At 35.1% G+C, this 16,228-nt stretch overlaps 1 protein-coding gene across 2 annotated transcripts in view; it reads left to right on the top strand.

Moving 5' to 3' along the window:
* The window catches only part of LOC114349517 (ets DNA-binding protein pokkuri), an 80,743-nt gene that overhangs the window by 41,198 nt on the left and 23,317 nt on the right, over window positions 1–16,228 (top strand). The window contains exon 1 of one of the 2 annotated variants that reach the window (XM_050646382.1): window positions 11,948–12,139. The exons of the other annotated variant lie outside the window; for it this stretch is intronic. Coding sequence (XP_050502339.1) covers window positions 12,100–12,139 — 40 coding nt within the window. The 5' untranslated portion in view covers window positions 11,948–12,099. Of the gene's footprint in view, window positions 1–11,947; window positions 12,140–16,228 lie in introns of those variants that run through there. 2 annotated transcript variants of the gene reach the window in all.

The raw sequence follows: 16,228 nt of genomic DNA, 5'->3' as shown, positions 1-16,228 counted from the left end.
AACATGTGAGAATAAACACTAATTTTTTTATTTTAATTACGACAATATAAAAATAATTAACATTAAAATTAAAAAATGACGTTTTATTAAACCTAACCTTACAAATTACAACATTTTAATAGTTTTAATAGTCAACATTGACTAGTCAAACCCCGATTTCATAAAATTAAATTTCGACCTTTGTCTGACCAATTTAGTCTCACCTAGGTTTGACTAGTCAAAGGCCGAAACTGTAATTTATTTCGGGCTTTGACTAAGACCGTCAGTCAGACCTGAGGATTGCCTAGTCAAACCTAGGAGTGCCTGAAATTCGGGCTTTGACTATAACATATATAAGACAATCTAATGCTTATAATGTTTATTTATAAATAATTTGTAAGTAGAATTCGAATTGATGATTGTAAAAATAGATCTAAATAAAACGAATCAATGAAATGTTAATAAAATTAGGAATGGGTTGCGCGTGTGATTCTATTTCAAATAGATTGTAGAAATAACTCACAATCTATTTTATTGAGTCAAAGGACGACGGGTTTCGGACACTACAATTTACTGTCCATCTTCGGGAAGGTCAACTCAAAATGCCAAAAGATTACAAACTGTAACTGAAACAGTTCTAACAAGTATATCATAAATAGTGTGACCAACTCCAATTCAGTCGAATTCTGGACAAGGCTGAAAAAAATACCTGAAATCCGGGACTTTTAAACGAAAATCGGGACCTTTTTTTATTTTGACAATTATCATATTTTTTATGGGATTAAGCCACAATTGGTTGTAATTGGTTGTAAGAAAGTTCACTGTTTTGAGTTTTCATAGACCTATGAAGATATAAAATGCATGCGTTTTGTATGTGGTATTAGTATTAGGTACACTCTAGAAATTGTAACTTTTTTTCGTCTCATCAATTTAATTTGATGTAGAAAAATAACGTTTTCAAAATAGAATTTTACCAAAACCTCGAAAATTCGGATGGCCCGGAGGCTTTGTCCGGAACGCCGGGACACGACTTGGTAATTCGGCCCATGTCCCGGATTTTTCGGACTAGTTGGTCACAATAATCATAAATAGTGCCAATATTACGCATGGTTTGAAAGGGTATGTAAATAATGCAGGTTTAAGGAATATAGTAAAGTCGACGCGTACTAAGAGTCCATTTTTATGTTATGGTGCTGTCTACTGTCTAGTGGTCTTCAGCTTCATCACACATCGAGGAAAGTGGGATGTGTCTTGAGGAGATAGTTGGGAAGCAAACTTTTGTTTTTAAATTAAGTTAAGAAAATTAATTGATGTGAATTGTTTGTCTGAATCAAAGTGATGTTGTAACATTAATTTATTTTCGAAAAAAATCTAAAAATTTCAAAGATAATTCTTACGAACTGCTTGAGCTATTGATATCCCTACAAGGGGACGTACCTATTCTATACAATCTCGTCTCATCATCATCATCATCATCATCATCATCATCATCATCCAGCTTCTTCTCTTGTCCTCAGCACGTCTCAAGGAAGTTCGATCTTGTGCTAATTGCATCCATCTACCATCTATTCTTTTTATTTCGTATGTCCAGCGTGTTGGTGGTCTACCTCTGCTTCTCTTGTCCAAGCGAGATCTCCATTCTAACAGTCCTTTTGTCCTGCAAATCTCCATTTATATCTGGTAATTCTTTCTATGATGTCTTGCACACCCGTTCTTTGCCTTATTTTTAAATTTCTCACTAGATCCACAAGTTCCTATTATGGATCTTTTCCATTTTGACACCCTTGCTTTGGTTAATTAGTGTTTCATCTCCGTACGTAATGACTGGAAGGACACATTGATTGTATACCTTCCTTTTGAGGCTTAAAGGAATTTCACTACTGAACATGTCTTTCAATCTGCCATATTCTGCCCAGCCTAGACCAATCCTTCTATCTATCTCTTGGGTCTGATTGTCTCTAGAAATTTTGATGTCGTGTCCGAGATATCGATATTGACTTATATCTTCTATGACATTGTCTTCGAGTGTTATTGATCCTCCTAACAACAAGTTAGTCATCATTTTTGTTTTGTCTTTATTTATCTGCAAATCAACAATCTCGTCTACATCCGGCTAATATTAGAAACATTTTTACGATAAATACAAATCACCATACTGAGTCTCTGTGTTTGTGTAATATTAACTGTATCCGGAATAACCAATGTTTATTTTACAAACAGATATTATTTTAGCATAAACGGTCAATTTGTATGATCCTTTAAAAGGCAATCATCATGACCAGAGCATACCCAATTAATTAATAACAACATTAAAAAGTTAATTATACTCTCGGTATCAGAACATTAACCGTTTACTTTTGATTCAATTCAATTTATTCATTCGTCCTTGTAACTGATCTGCAAATGTAGAAAGATATTATTGGTATATAATAATTGATATGATGTAGATTACTACGAGACTGTAGGTGTACACACACGCACACAAAAAGTAAATCTCAGCTCCAGGGGACATGAGACTCCTGGAGTAGGGTATTCTCCTGCCCCGAGAGCAAAGAGGTCATGCCTCATAGATACGGTACTTTCCTGGCATCTAAGGTACCTCCGTCCCCTCCCCAATAGCACACAACCCGTTGAGGAGATTTACTTGTTTTTAATTTTGGATGCCCTGGAAAATGAGGCCTTTCTGCGGTGGTGCCGCTTTTGTAGTGTTGGCGTTTTTGCGCTTTTCTATCTTATTAACCTTTCTTTTTGTGAATCCTCTAGAATTGCCTCTTCTCCAAAAGTATGCATGTTCAGCGAGCTAATGACCTTGGTTTGTGACCTAGATCACTGGCTCTCCTCACTGGGGTTTTGTGTGGATCACCCGGAAAGTATGGTCTCCAATCCTGTGCCTAGCGGTATACAGCCTCAATGCTAAGGAATCGCGGTTGCTTCATCTGGAGTACCTTCAGCGCCGGATTTAAGGGAGGCAGGCTAGGCAGCTGCCCAGAGCCCCCACTTTTTGGGGGCCCCCACAAAGCCCCAAACTTAAAAAAATCAGCACATTATTCACATAGAATAATTTTTGTCAATCAATTAACTGTAATATTCCGTTATATGGAAGGTTTCTCTTCTATTAAAATAGTTATTTATGAAACAGTTCGTGAAGTATATGCTTTTTGCGAACGCACGCGATATTTAGAGCACGAGCGACAACGGAGCGAGTGCTATACATCGCGTAAGTTCGCAAAAAGTACTTCACGCACAGTTTCATACAATATTTTATCTACTCTTCGATAAACAAATAAAAACACTATAACTCTTCGTCACTGGAATTCATTTCTATTTTACAATTTTTAGAACTTTGACATTTAAAAATCATAACTACTTTCAAACCACAAAACTGTCAAAAATTTTGTTGTAAGTCATTGCTCATATTGTCATCACCATGACAACACGAAAGTTAAGGATATTTGATTATATGAAAGTGTGCCAAAAAACTCATTGAAAGTGTGCGAAAAAGTAAATCCCATTTAAAATACATTGTTACTTCACGCAAACTTTAAACCCTTCACGCACTGCGATCTATAATGACAGTTTTCACAAACTAAAAACTGATACATAATATGACATAGAGTAGATAAATGTATTTTTGGCAAATTACGGTCATAAAGCAGAAGATATATTTAAGACATTCTTACAAGAAGATGATATCGATTTAAAAAGCTGCAGGGGACAGTCCTACGGCAATGCGTCAGTTATGAGTGGAAAGTACAATGGTATTCAGCTAAAATTTAGATAACACAATATCTTGGCGTTGTAGATTCCATGTGTCGCCCACTCTCTAAAGGGCCTAGCCGGGTAAGATGATGAAAAGTGCCCCCAACTCGATTCGAATTCCATATAGGTCACCGTTTAGTATATATAGTGAAACTAACTTTCTGAAATTTTTAGCCCCCTAGGGTCATGTGACCCACCTAGAGCCTAATTAGGCTTTTTATGTTTTTATTTTTTATCTCAGCCGCATCGAAAACTAGCGAAAAACTTTAAATAAAAAATTTGTAAGATTTAAAAAGTTCTGTGCGAAAAAAATTTCTTTTTTAATTTTTGGCGGGAAATTTAAATTTTAGAACGATTTTAAAATTTTAAATGAGTATAAAAAAATAACTAAGACATTCGTTTTCACGAAAAAAATATATAACGTGTATTTTTGCATAATATTTCACCCTGAATTTTTTCAAATTTTTAAAATTGGTGAAACGCACCTTCAAAAATAAAAAACCGCATTTTTTCGGTTTTTTTTTTTCGTTTTTTGATACAATTTTATACGTATTTTTCAAAAAAGGTAACACCGTCACTGAAGCAGGTAAAAAATTTAAAAAGAATTGGGGTTTGCTTAATAAAAATTTTTTGTAACACCATCCATTTTCAAGATACAGGGCGTTGAAGAAAACAAAATTTTACACATTTTTTACGATTTTGCCGAAACTACTGGCAACATTGTAATAAAACTTGGCGGGTTTTAAAAGGTAGTTATTGTGAATGTTTTGACATACAATTAAGGATTTGATATTCATCATTGGCGCACTTAGGGGTAATGGTCTGAACTTTTCAAAGAAAAAAAGATAGTACGCCACTGACATATTTCAAATTAACAGTCATTTTTAAATTCCTCATTCAATTTTCGATAAAAAAACTATCTTATCATTTTTTCATACGAGGCGCCGTTTTGCTGCAAAAAATAAAATATTTTAACGCTTCCAAAGTATTCGAATTAGTTTTTATAATGGACGTACTAGTTTACGTATGTAGATGTAGAAACTACTAATAAGTAATAGAAGCTCGAATACTTTGTAAGGGTTAAGTTTTATTTTTTGAATAAAAATGGCGAAGATAGATTTTTTGTCACAAATTACACGAGTATACACGAATTCAAAAAGGATTGTTAATTTGAAATATGTCAGTGGCGTACTATCTTTTTTCTTTAAAAAGTTTAGACTATTACCAGTATACGCGCCAATGATAAATATACAATTCTTAATTGTATGTTAAAAAATGCACAACAACTACCTCTTAAAACTCGCCAAATTTTATTACAATGTTGCCAGTAGTTTCGGCAAAATCGTAAAAAATGTGTAAAATTTTGTTTTCTTCAACGCCCTGTATCTTGAAAATGGATGGTGTTACAAAAAATTTTTATTAAGCAAACCCCAATTCTTTTTAAATTTTTTACCTGCTTCAGTGACGGTGTTACCTTTTTTGAAAAATACGTATAAAATTGTATCAAAAAACGAAAAAAAAAAAAACAGAAAAAATGCGGTTTTTTATTTTTAAAGGTGCGTTTCACCAACTTTAAAAATTTGAACAAATTCAGGGTGAAATATTATGCAAAAATACACGTTATATTATATTTTTTTCTTGAAAACGAATTTCTTAGTTATTTTTTTATACTGATTTAAAATTTTAAAATCGTTCTAAAATTTAAATTTCCCGCCAAAAATTAAAAAAAAAAAATTTTCGGACAGAATTTTTTAAAGCTTACAACTTTTTTATTTAAAGTTTTTCGCTAGTTCTCGATGCGGCTGAGATAAAAAATAAAAACTTAAAAAGCCTAATTAGGCTCTAGGTGGGTCACATGACCACCTAGGGGGCTAAAAATTTCAGAAAGTTAGTTTCACTATATATGCTAAACGGTGACCTATATGGAATTCGAATCGAGTTGGGGGCACTTTTCATCATCTTACCCGGCTAGGCCCTTTAGTTGCTAAAGCTGCAGCTAAGTGTTGTCCTGCTGCCATAGAATTCTTTGATTTTTTTAAGGACTGTATGAACCCTATGTATTTTTCACTTCCTCGGCTTATATAGATACAACTTGTTAATCGAATGTTTAAAAACGTCTTTAAGCGAGAGACACGCCGACCATGGCAGAAATATTATTGTTCCTAAAAAAGAGTAAATACTACTAGATGGTCGTCTAGAAGTGATGCCGCAAAAGAACTAGTTAAAGGTTATAATCAGATTAAAGGAGTATTATCCAAAATTTCAAAAGACGATGGGCAACAATTTGATACCCGTAGCGATACAAACGGTTTGTATAACCGAGTGTGTTTATTGAAAACAGGGATATTTGCAATATTTTGGAATGAAATCTTAGAGAGGATAAACAGCACACGTCGTATTCTCCAAGATCCAAATATTGGCCTTAATTCAGGAGTGGCGGCACTTAAATCAATTAAAAAATTTATATTCTTTTAAGGAATATTTCAGAGACTGAAATGACAACATCAGAGAAATTTATTACTCAAAATTTTATAGCTATTATAAGTATATATTATAAGTCATAGGCTTTCGGCATATGAATCCATTCATTAAAATTTTGGATTTTTACATTATTTGGAAAATTAAACTCCCAATGAAATTGAAGCTTACCGACAATTATAGCAATGATTTAGATAAAATACTAGGTGTCGAACTAGTACAATTTGTAGAATTTTTCAATTCATTTAAAGAGGAAATCGGCTCATCAAATATAAGTAAAGAACTTCAAATGTACCGACGCGACGGTTAAAAAATGTGAATGATGCGGTTCCAAACGTTGTAGTGACACTTCGTTTATATTTAGTTCTGATGGTAACTAACTGCAGTGGAGAGAGATCATGCTAAAAATGTAAGTTAATTAAAATCGACTTCGGTCTATGATAGGCCAAGAGCGTTTGAACCATCTCTTTATAATGAGTTTTGAACACAATGCCTTAAAGCAACTAGACATGTTCGACATAATCAAGGAATTTTCAGTTAAAAAATCTCGAAAAGTACCCGGACTTTAACCATACCATAGTCATAACAAAAATTTGTTTAATGGTAGGAAATAGGGCCCCACACCAATTCTGCCCAGGAGCCCCCACTGCTTTAAATTCGGCTCTGAGTACCTTGTTGGGGGGAAAACAATTGCTGTCCACTTTTGAATGACCTAGAACTCGAGAAAGAAATTGATTAAATGGTGTGCCCGTCCCGCAGCATAAATCGTTGTGTCGTCAAGTCCCGCACAACAAAATGCGGTATAGAATGCGGTTCATCCCTAATATTGGACATGATTATTAACAAAAAACTTCTTGCTGAAGCGTATTTTTGAAACACTATCAAGTATTCTCAAAGTTCTAGTAGGTCACTTTTTCATACACCCTGATAAAAATAAATACCACACCATAGTCGCCCACCTATTTGTTAACGTTTTATTTTTGTATATTGTCAAACTATGAAATATTGTAGGTGTTCCTCTGTTGCACTGCAATTTATGAAACATTAAAAACACTGAAATAGAAACGTTTTAATGGGATTATCCAAAATAAATTGTTCTACAATTTACGACGCGATAAATAAATAATTGAAAATGAAGAGTTATTTATAGGAAAACCAGAATACAATCGTTTCTACATCACATAAACATTCTGCATATAAATAGCTGAACAATCGACTTAACGGTGTATGAACATGCAATGAAATAAGCAAAAGAATTAGTAAGGATGGACATATTGGCTAAAACACACATATTAGATTTTTAATACCAGAGATTGTAAACCGACGAAAAACAACAAAAAAATAGAAATAATAGCTAACACAACCAGTGATATTTGAGAAAGATTTGTAATCTGAATAGGATGCCATGAGTATTTTCTCTTTGGATCATCACCCAGTTTGTATTTCTAGTATTTTTTTAAATTGTCAAATCGACGGTGAACGGATGATAGGGTCAATGGTACAAGGTCTGGAAGATATGTGCAGGAGCAGGAGAAGCAACATAATAAATTGTGAATCCAACTTAAAGCGTCCATCAGAGAAATTCTTCAGTAAGTTTTCTGTTCTTGCTTGGTACCGGGCTTTGATCTCTGAAACTCCTTTTAAGAATTGTCTTACTTTCTTGTTTTTTTCTTATTTCTTCTATATCTCTATATCTCTGATTGATTCTTCCTGATACTCGTTATTTTTCCCTTTCATTAGTCTTTATTCTTGTCTGTTTATGCCTTTCACTGTTTGTTGTGCTAGGTTTTTTATGGCAGGTCCCTTCTAGCCTTGTTTCTTTTTTTATGGATTTAAGAAAATCGTCATTGAGCCATTTTTTTGTTGTTTTCTTTTTGTGCTCTAGTACATATTTCAACCTGTCTGGAGAGATGTATTCATCTCCCCACACAAAAGTCAAATTGCATGGTTCTACAGCAAATCTACTAAAATGTAAATTAGATCTGGAGGGTCTGATAATAACAAGTGATGGAGTTAGGAATATCAGAAGAAAAATGAAAGGTAGAATTTACAAAACAGTCATCAGACCAACAATGATATACGCGGCAGAAACACGACCCGACACAGAGTGTCACAGAGAGGACAAAAATATTGCTCGAAACAGCGGAGATAAAAACCCTTAGAAAAATCGATGGTAAGGAGATGGTAAACCGACGGAGATGTAAGGTGGAGAAAATTAATAACTGGGTAAAAAATAGAAGGGTAGAATGGAACGACCACATAAGTCGAATGAAAACAAATAGAGTAGTAAAGATGGCGAGAGATGATTCCTCAATAGGAAGACGATCAGTGGGAAGACAACGAAAACGATGAAGTGGCACTTTACTGGAGGCACATTGAAAAAAACAGACAAAGTCATGTCTATACAAAAAGAAAAAAGTATGTCATCTGATACGCTTGTCAAAGTTAATTGTATCTATATTTTTCCATAGTAATTTCCATTTTTCCATTTTTTACATAGTAATGAATACAGAAAATAAATTGATGGTATGGACAAACTATATAGAACAGCTGTTTAACGACAACAGAGACACAATAGATAACGAATATTTCGTTGAAGAGACTGGACCAGAAATAACAGAAAGTGAAGTAAAACACACCCTTAAAGAACTGAAAACTGGGAAAGCTGTAGGATCGGATGAAATACCGACAGAAATGTAGCAACTTATAGCCGACTGCAATATACATGTAATTGTCGAATTATTTAATATCATATACAGAACAGGTATATTACCTAAAGAATGGCTTCTATCAACATTCGTGACTATACCGAAAAATAGAAACGCCAGACAATGTTGCGAACACCGTACCATCAGTCTAATGTGCCACATACTCAAAATATTTCTAAAGATTATTCATCGTAGAATATACAAAAAGTTAGAACAAGACATTGGACAAACTCAGTTCGGATTTAGAAATGCTCAAGGAACTAGAGAAGCATTATTTGCAGTAAATGTGCTAATACAGAGATGTTTAGATGTAAACCAGGACATCTATGTCTGCTTCCTAGATTATAACAAGGCATTCGATACGGTGAAACATAATCCGTTAATAAAACTATTGAGAACAAAAGAACTTCGACACACGGGATGTAATAATAATAAATAATCTGTATTATGAACAAGAAGCTGTAATAAGAATAAATAATTTAAACACCAATAAAATAAAAATCAAAAGAGGCGTTAGACAGGGCTGTGTCTTGTCGCCATCACTGTTTAATTCATACTCAGAAGAAATATTCAAAAAAGCATTATAAGATGAAGTAGCAGGCATAAAAATAAATGACCTACCCATATGTGAAATTAGATACGCCGGTGACACAATACTAATAGCAGAAACTATTACAGATCTACAAAAATTTTTAGATAAGGTTGTTGCAATGAGTGAAGAATTTGGTCTGTCACTAAACATAAAGAAAACGAAATTCAAGAAAACGAAATTCATGGTTATATCAAAGAAAAATATTAGAAACAAATCTACACGTAAATAATAAGACGATAGAACGAGTTCAGTGAAACAAACGATTATACCAAAGAAATCCGAATTAGAATAGAAAAGGCTAGAAGTACATTCACTAATATGAAACAAATAATATGTAATAGAGACCTCAGCCTAAATCTTAGCAAGCGAGTACTAAAATGTTATGCATTTTCTGTTCCTTTGTATGGTGTGGAGACATGGACTCTCAATAAACAATGCCTCAATAGATTAGAAGCATTTGAGATGTGGACGTATCGAAGAATGCTGGGAATCTCCTGGCTGGACAGACAAAATAACCAATGAGGAAGTACTAAGGAGAATATAGAACAGCAGGGAGATACTGGATTCCATCAAAATAAGAAAACTTCAATACTTGGGTCATATAACACGTGGTGATAGATATGAACTAAAATTAATTATGCAGGGAAAGATTCAAGGAAGGCGCAGCATAGGTAAAAGAAAAATGTCCTGGCTGAGAAATCTCAGAGAATGGTTTGGATGCAGCTCAACTGAACTCTTTCGGGCTGGCACTGAACTCTTTCGGGTATGGCTGATGGCACGTAACAGGGCCGGCAGTGGGGGCCCCTGGGCAAAATTGATGTGGGGGCCCTACCTCCTACCATTAAAAAAATGTTGATCTACTTTTATAAATATAATTTTAAATCATAAAAAGTACACGAGCTGTAACTTGTTACAGTAATATATTCAAAATAATAGTAAGATGTATGGTTAAAGTCCGGGAACTTTTCGAGATATTTTAATTGAAAATTTCTTGATTATGTGGGACATATCTAGTTGCATTAAGACATCGTGACCAATGCTCATTGTAGAGAGATGATTCAGACACTCTTGGCGCATCAGAGACCGAAGTCGATTTTTAATTAACTTAATGATCTCTAACCACTGCAGTTAGTTCGCATCAGAACTAAATATAAACAAAGTGTCACCTCAACATTTGGAGAAGCATCATTCATATTCTTTTCTTTTAGCAATTGGTACATTTGAAGTTCTTGGCTTATATTTCATTTAATACGTTTTGATCCATCGGATGTACAATTTCCTCACATATGGTTGATGAAAGATAGTTGACAGCCCGCTTCCAGGATTTGAATATTTTTTTAAAATATGGTGCTTCAAAAATTGATCATATTCAGCTAATAACTGGAGTATTTCCAATTAATTTTCATTTTGTGATGAACTCGACAACTCATTTTCGCTGCGAAATGCTAAATTTCGTTCACAAATAAACTTTATAACACTAAAATTAGTCTTTGAGTTACCATTTTCCAATAATTCTTTATTTCTTTGGCCTGTTTTGCTATTTCAGTATCAATATCGCCAATTCTTTCGTGTGCTTTAGCCATTTCGTGATCTATAAGCCTACTATCTACATGTTTCCAATCACAAAATCCTCTGTGACTAAAATGTGTACGAACACTAACAATTTACAAACGAAGCAATACACTCACCCGGTGAAAGGTGCAAAACATAACCATGAACAATTATATTACTACGCTCCTTCATTTTATACTTGTCATACATTGTCGAGTTCCTTTATCTCCTGTCAATATCTATTTAAATGAACCTCTTATGTTTGGGGCTTTGTGGGGGCCCCGGCAGCTGCTCAGCCTGCCCCCCCTTAAATCCGGCCCTGGCACGTAAAGAAGAAGAATATTTTTCCAAGCTGTGTCTATATTTTTATAATTCACTATCTGTCTTAGCGCTATTTGTATAGCTTTTGAAATTTCCTGCTCTATCTCAGTATCCCGCAGAACTTCGGTATTCCATAATGTTGTTGGCGTATTCTTGTGAATTTTTTAGGACGCTATTCTTGTTCTTAGCTTCGTTTTTACCAGAAAATGATCTGTATATTGTGACGTAGACAAATCATGGTACAAAAAGTTCTTGGAATTACTAGAGGAGCGTTAAAATTATCGTATCACCTTAGCTAATGTTTTCTCGAATATTATAAGTTCTCTAAATAGACATTTGTAAACAATTTAAGTAATAACAATAAAAAAATATCATCCGCGTAATAAAAAAATCTTTTTTAATCCCTTAAACCTCTGTCGTCAGATACAAGTGTGTGTCGTCCTCCAACAACATATTATTTTCAAATTCTCCGTCCGACATTTGAAAGATATACAATCTCAAGTGATAAGATAAGAGGAGATGAGCTATTTCCTATAATTCTATTTGTACACAGTGATAATCCTTTTTTACATAGAAACCGCGACGGAGGTGTCAGCTTCGTTTGTCATTAATTCCCAGTAATACCGGAAGTAACTTTGTTATTACTAATACCGAGGTCTATACTTTGTACCCAGGACTGTACTTAGTGATATTGATATAGAAGAAAACAAGATGAAGGTTTTGAGTTTTATGGATTACTTAAACGCATACAGTAAGTTGTTCCATTAATAATTAATTAAAAAGACATTTGTATGTGCACTATGTTACTTCTTCTTTTTACAGCTTAATGCATTTTTACTCATCTGTGGATTATTCTTCTTCATGTACCGTGTCCTTTCAGAATGTTGGTTACCATCATTTTCTATCGTAAATAGCATCTTGTATATATCAATATCATACCAATCTCGCAAGTTCTTCAACCATGATGTCTTTCTTCGTCCTGGACTGCGTTTGCTTGCTATTTTCCCTTGCATAATATTTTGTAGCAACCTATACGTGTACCTTTGAGACCTCTCGTTACATGTCCGAAATATTCCAGCTTTTTCTTCTTGATGGTCTTTATAACCTCAGTAGTCTTGCTGAGAAGTTCTAGTATTGTGGTGGAGTTTCGAATCTTCTCCACCCAAGAAACTTTTTAAAATTCTTCTATAGCACCACATTTCGAAAGCTTCAAAGCGATTTATCACTTATATTCGCACAGTCCAAGACTCGGCATCATAAAGTAAAACCGAGAACAAGTAACAGCGAAGTAGGCGGATCCTCAATCTTCTTCTTCTACGGCACTACAGCCCAAATTGAGCCTCGGCCTCCTTTATTTTTTGCCTCCATCCTTGCTTGTCTGTGGCTGCTCTTCTCCATACACGGACTCCTAAAAGAGCTTGTGCGTCGCTCTTTACTGAGTCTTCCCAGCGCTTTATTGGCTTTCCAACTGGTCTCTTTCCCTGCATTCTAGCATTCAGTGCTCTTTTTGGTAGCCTATCCTCTCCCGTTCTTATCATATGTCCGGCCCATTGCAATCTTTGTATTCTAATGAAGTCTGACAGGGGTGCTTCCTTATATAGTTGATAAAGTTCGTTGTTGTATCGACTTCTGAAGATTACGCTTTCCCTCGCAGGTATTCTTCTCAGTACTTTCCTTTCTAATGTGTCGAGTTTGTTTTTGGATGTTTCTTTCAGGACCCAGGCTTCACTGCCATAGCATGTTATTGTCGAATTAAAGTTTTATAGATTCTCATCTTTGTATTTCGGTGGACACTTTTAAACCGAAATGTATGGGAGAGGCCAAAATAAGCTCTGTTTGCCTGCGTTATTCTCTTCCGTATTTCTCCATCTTCTGATCCGTCGGCATATATTTCTACTCCCAGGTATGTAAACTTTCCAACCGTTTCAATGTCATCTTCATGTATAATGTTTTGTGGACTATATTTTTCTTCTTGTCTGAGTCATTATTTTTGTTTTTTCTGTGTTAATTTCCAGACCTAGCATTTTTGTTTGTGTTTTTAACTCTGCGTATGTTGCGGCCAGTTGAACCGTTCGGTTGGTTAGTAGGTTTCCTCGTCCAGTTTGCATTTGCCTAACCGCATACTCCAGTGCCAGGTTAAACAATGTTGGGGCCAGCCCATCTCCCTGCTTAGTCCCTGCGAAATTTTGAAAAAGTCTGTCCGGTGGTTTTGTATTCGTACACATGCCTGAGTTTCATCCATTGTGGCTTTAATGAGTCTTATTAGCTTGTGTGGTATTGCCAATTCAGCCAATATATAGTATAGTTTGTTCTTTTTGACTGAGTCGTATGCCTGTTTGAAGTCTACAAACACGTTGTGAACATCAATATCGTGTTCCCATGATTTGCTCAAGATCTGTTTGACTGTAAATATTTGATCCAGTGTCGATCTTCCCCGTCGGAAGCCCGTCTGATACTCTCCAATAATATGTTCTGCTAGTGGTTGGAACCGCTGGTTTATAATATATGTGAGGACTTTAGATGCTGTACATAGTAGAAAGATTCCACGGTAGTTTTTGAACTGGAGTTTGTCTCCTTTTTATAGATCGGGCATACTATACTTTTCGTCCAATCGTCGGGTATTTTCTCTTCTTGCCATATGTCTTTGATGAGCGCGTGGATGTGACTTGCTAGGTGGTCGCCACCACCTACCTTATACCGTTCTGCTGGTATTTCATCAACTCCCGGAGCTTTGTTTTTCTGAACCTTAATAGCTTCGAGAACTTCCTCTATCGTTGGAGCTTCTACTTCATTATCTACTTCATTCTCTTCTACGTAGTTCATACCCATTTCATCTTCCATGTCTACTTGTGTTCCAAGTAGGGTCTGAAAATAATGCTTCCAGGTTTCTGTGACTTTCTGTTGGTCACTGATTATTTGCCCACTTTCATCTTTACATAGACTTGTTTGAGGTTTACACCCACTTCTTATCTTTTTTAGGTATTCGTATGCCCCTCTAATTTCGTTGTTTTTGAAATTTTCTTCCATTTTTTCTATTTGTCTATTTTCATAGACTCTCTTTTTCTTTCTACATATCTTGTCTGCTTTCCGTCTTGCGACTTCAAATAATGTTCGTCTTTCCCGTGTTCTTCTTGTTATGTACATTTTGTGTGCTTTATTTCTTTCCTCTATTGCTTGTCTGCACTCGTCATCAAACCATGCTCCTCTTGTCTCCTTTTTCTTGTTTCCCAGGGTGGACGCTGCTGCTGTCAGTACTGCTATTTTTCCATTTGCCCTCTATGGAGTGCAGTTCTAGCGTCCTTAACTCATTTACGACTTCTGGTTCGAACTTCTCTTTACATTCCTGGATCTTCAGTTTTTCCAGGTCCAGTTTGTTTGTTCTTTGTTGTCTTTCGTTTCTTTCCCTGTTAACTCTGCATCTAAATTTGGTTTGTAGTAAAAGATGGTCTGATCCACAGCATGCTCGTCGTCGTGTTCTCACATCGGAGATCCTCAATGCTAATTTTAAATCTTTGTTACATAATACCTTGGGCATCCTTCTAAAACCGGCTCTTGCCTGCTTAATTCTGGATCCAGTTTAACAGTGACTGAGTTACAATTTAACTGATATCCAAGGTAAACAATTCGATCAACTTGCTCAAGTTTGGTACTATTCACATATATTTATATTCTGTTGTTTACTTATTAAATACGAGTATTTTGGTTTTCCGTGTCTTTAGGTCCAGATCTGCTTCCTTATAGCTCTCAACGACACTGTCAAGTAATGTTTACAGATATTCTTGAGTAGTAGTTAGGAGTAGTGTCGTCCGTATATCGCAATTTATTGATGACTTCACCGTTCACAATTATTCTTTCTTGTTTTTCAGAAAGTGAATTTCTGAAAATTCTTTCGGAGTAAGCATTGAACAGCAGGGGCGACAAGAGGCATCTCTGCAGCACTCCTCAATTAATATTAAGAGCCCGTGATTCCAAATCGTCTACTAAATTGATTTGTTTGGTTTCAATACAAATTGGCAAGTATGCGATTGTCTACCAAGCCAATGTCTCTTAGAACTTCGATAAATATAGAATGCTTGACACGATCCAATGCCCTTTGGAAGTCAATAATTTTGTTTCCGTTGACTCACCCGTTAACAACTGTTATCCTGTAAGTATTCTAAAATATATCCGTGTCAAAACTGCCAGCCTCATCGTTTACTGTGCCAAGTAGACAAATATTTTTTTAATTCGTATTCAAATATTAATTTGAATTCAGGTGTGAATTTATTTATCTCATCCGTTCATTTGATAAGATTTGATAAAATTTGATTGTTTTAGAAATGCAAATAAGTACCTGTATCCTCTCAGCTGCTATGTTCATGATCAAACCAATATTATTTCTTCACTTGTTAGTTTATGGTTCCAAAATAAGTTGAAATTTTTGGAATCAATATAACTAAGTGCAAAGGTTTGGTTTCAAAATATCTAATAATTTTTTTATTTTTCGGCCTCAAAGAGCGTTTTTTATAGTGTCGAGATTTTGACACCTTCGGCAGAGTCACCTTCAGAAAATGGTCTTGTTTAAAGGTTTAAATGAAGCGTCTCAAATGACTAGCAAAAATGGCAAAGCAATAATATGTCCAGGCCAAATCCCAGTAGAAAGCTTAGGATGTATAAATGTTGAAACCGTATAATATTAGACTTGTTTAACAAAAAATATGACGTATACCGAAACAATGGTTACTCTCCATGGATTAAACCAGTGGTTCCAAACTTTTTTCCCATGATCGCCCCCTTAGACAGGTTTCACCAGTTGCGAATACTATAATCGCCCCCACCCCTAATTAAATTAAAACAAATA

This window comes from Diabrotica virgifera, chromosome 3 (assembly GCF_917563875.1).
Source record: "Diabrotica virgifera virgifera chromosome 3, PGI_DIABVI_V3a".
Lineage (NCBI taxonomy): Eukaryota > Metazoa > Arthropoda > Insecta > Coleoptera > Chrysomelidae > Diabrotica > Diabrotica virgifera.
Note: the sequence above shows the minus strand (reverse complement) of the source record. Positions and strands in the feature narration are given on the sequence as shown.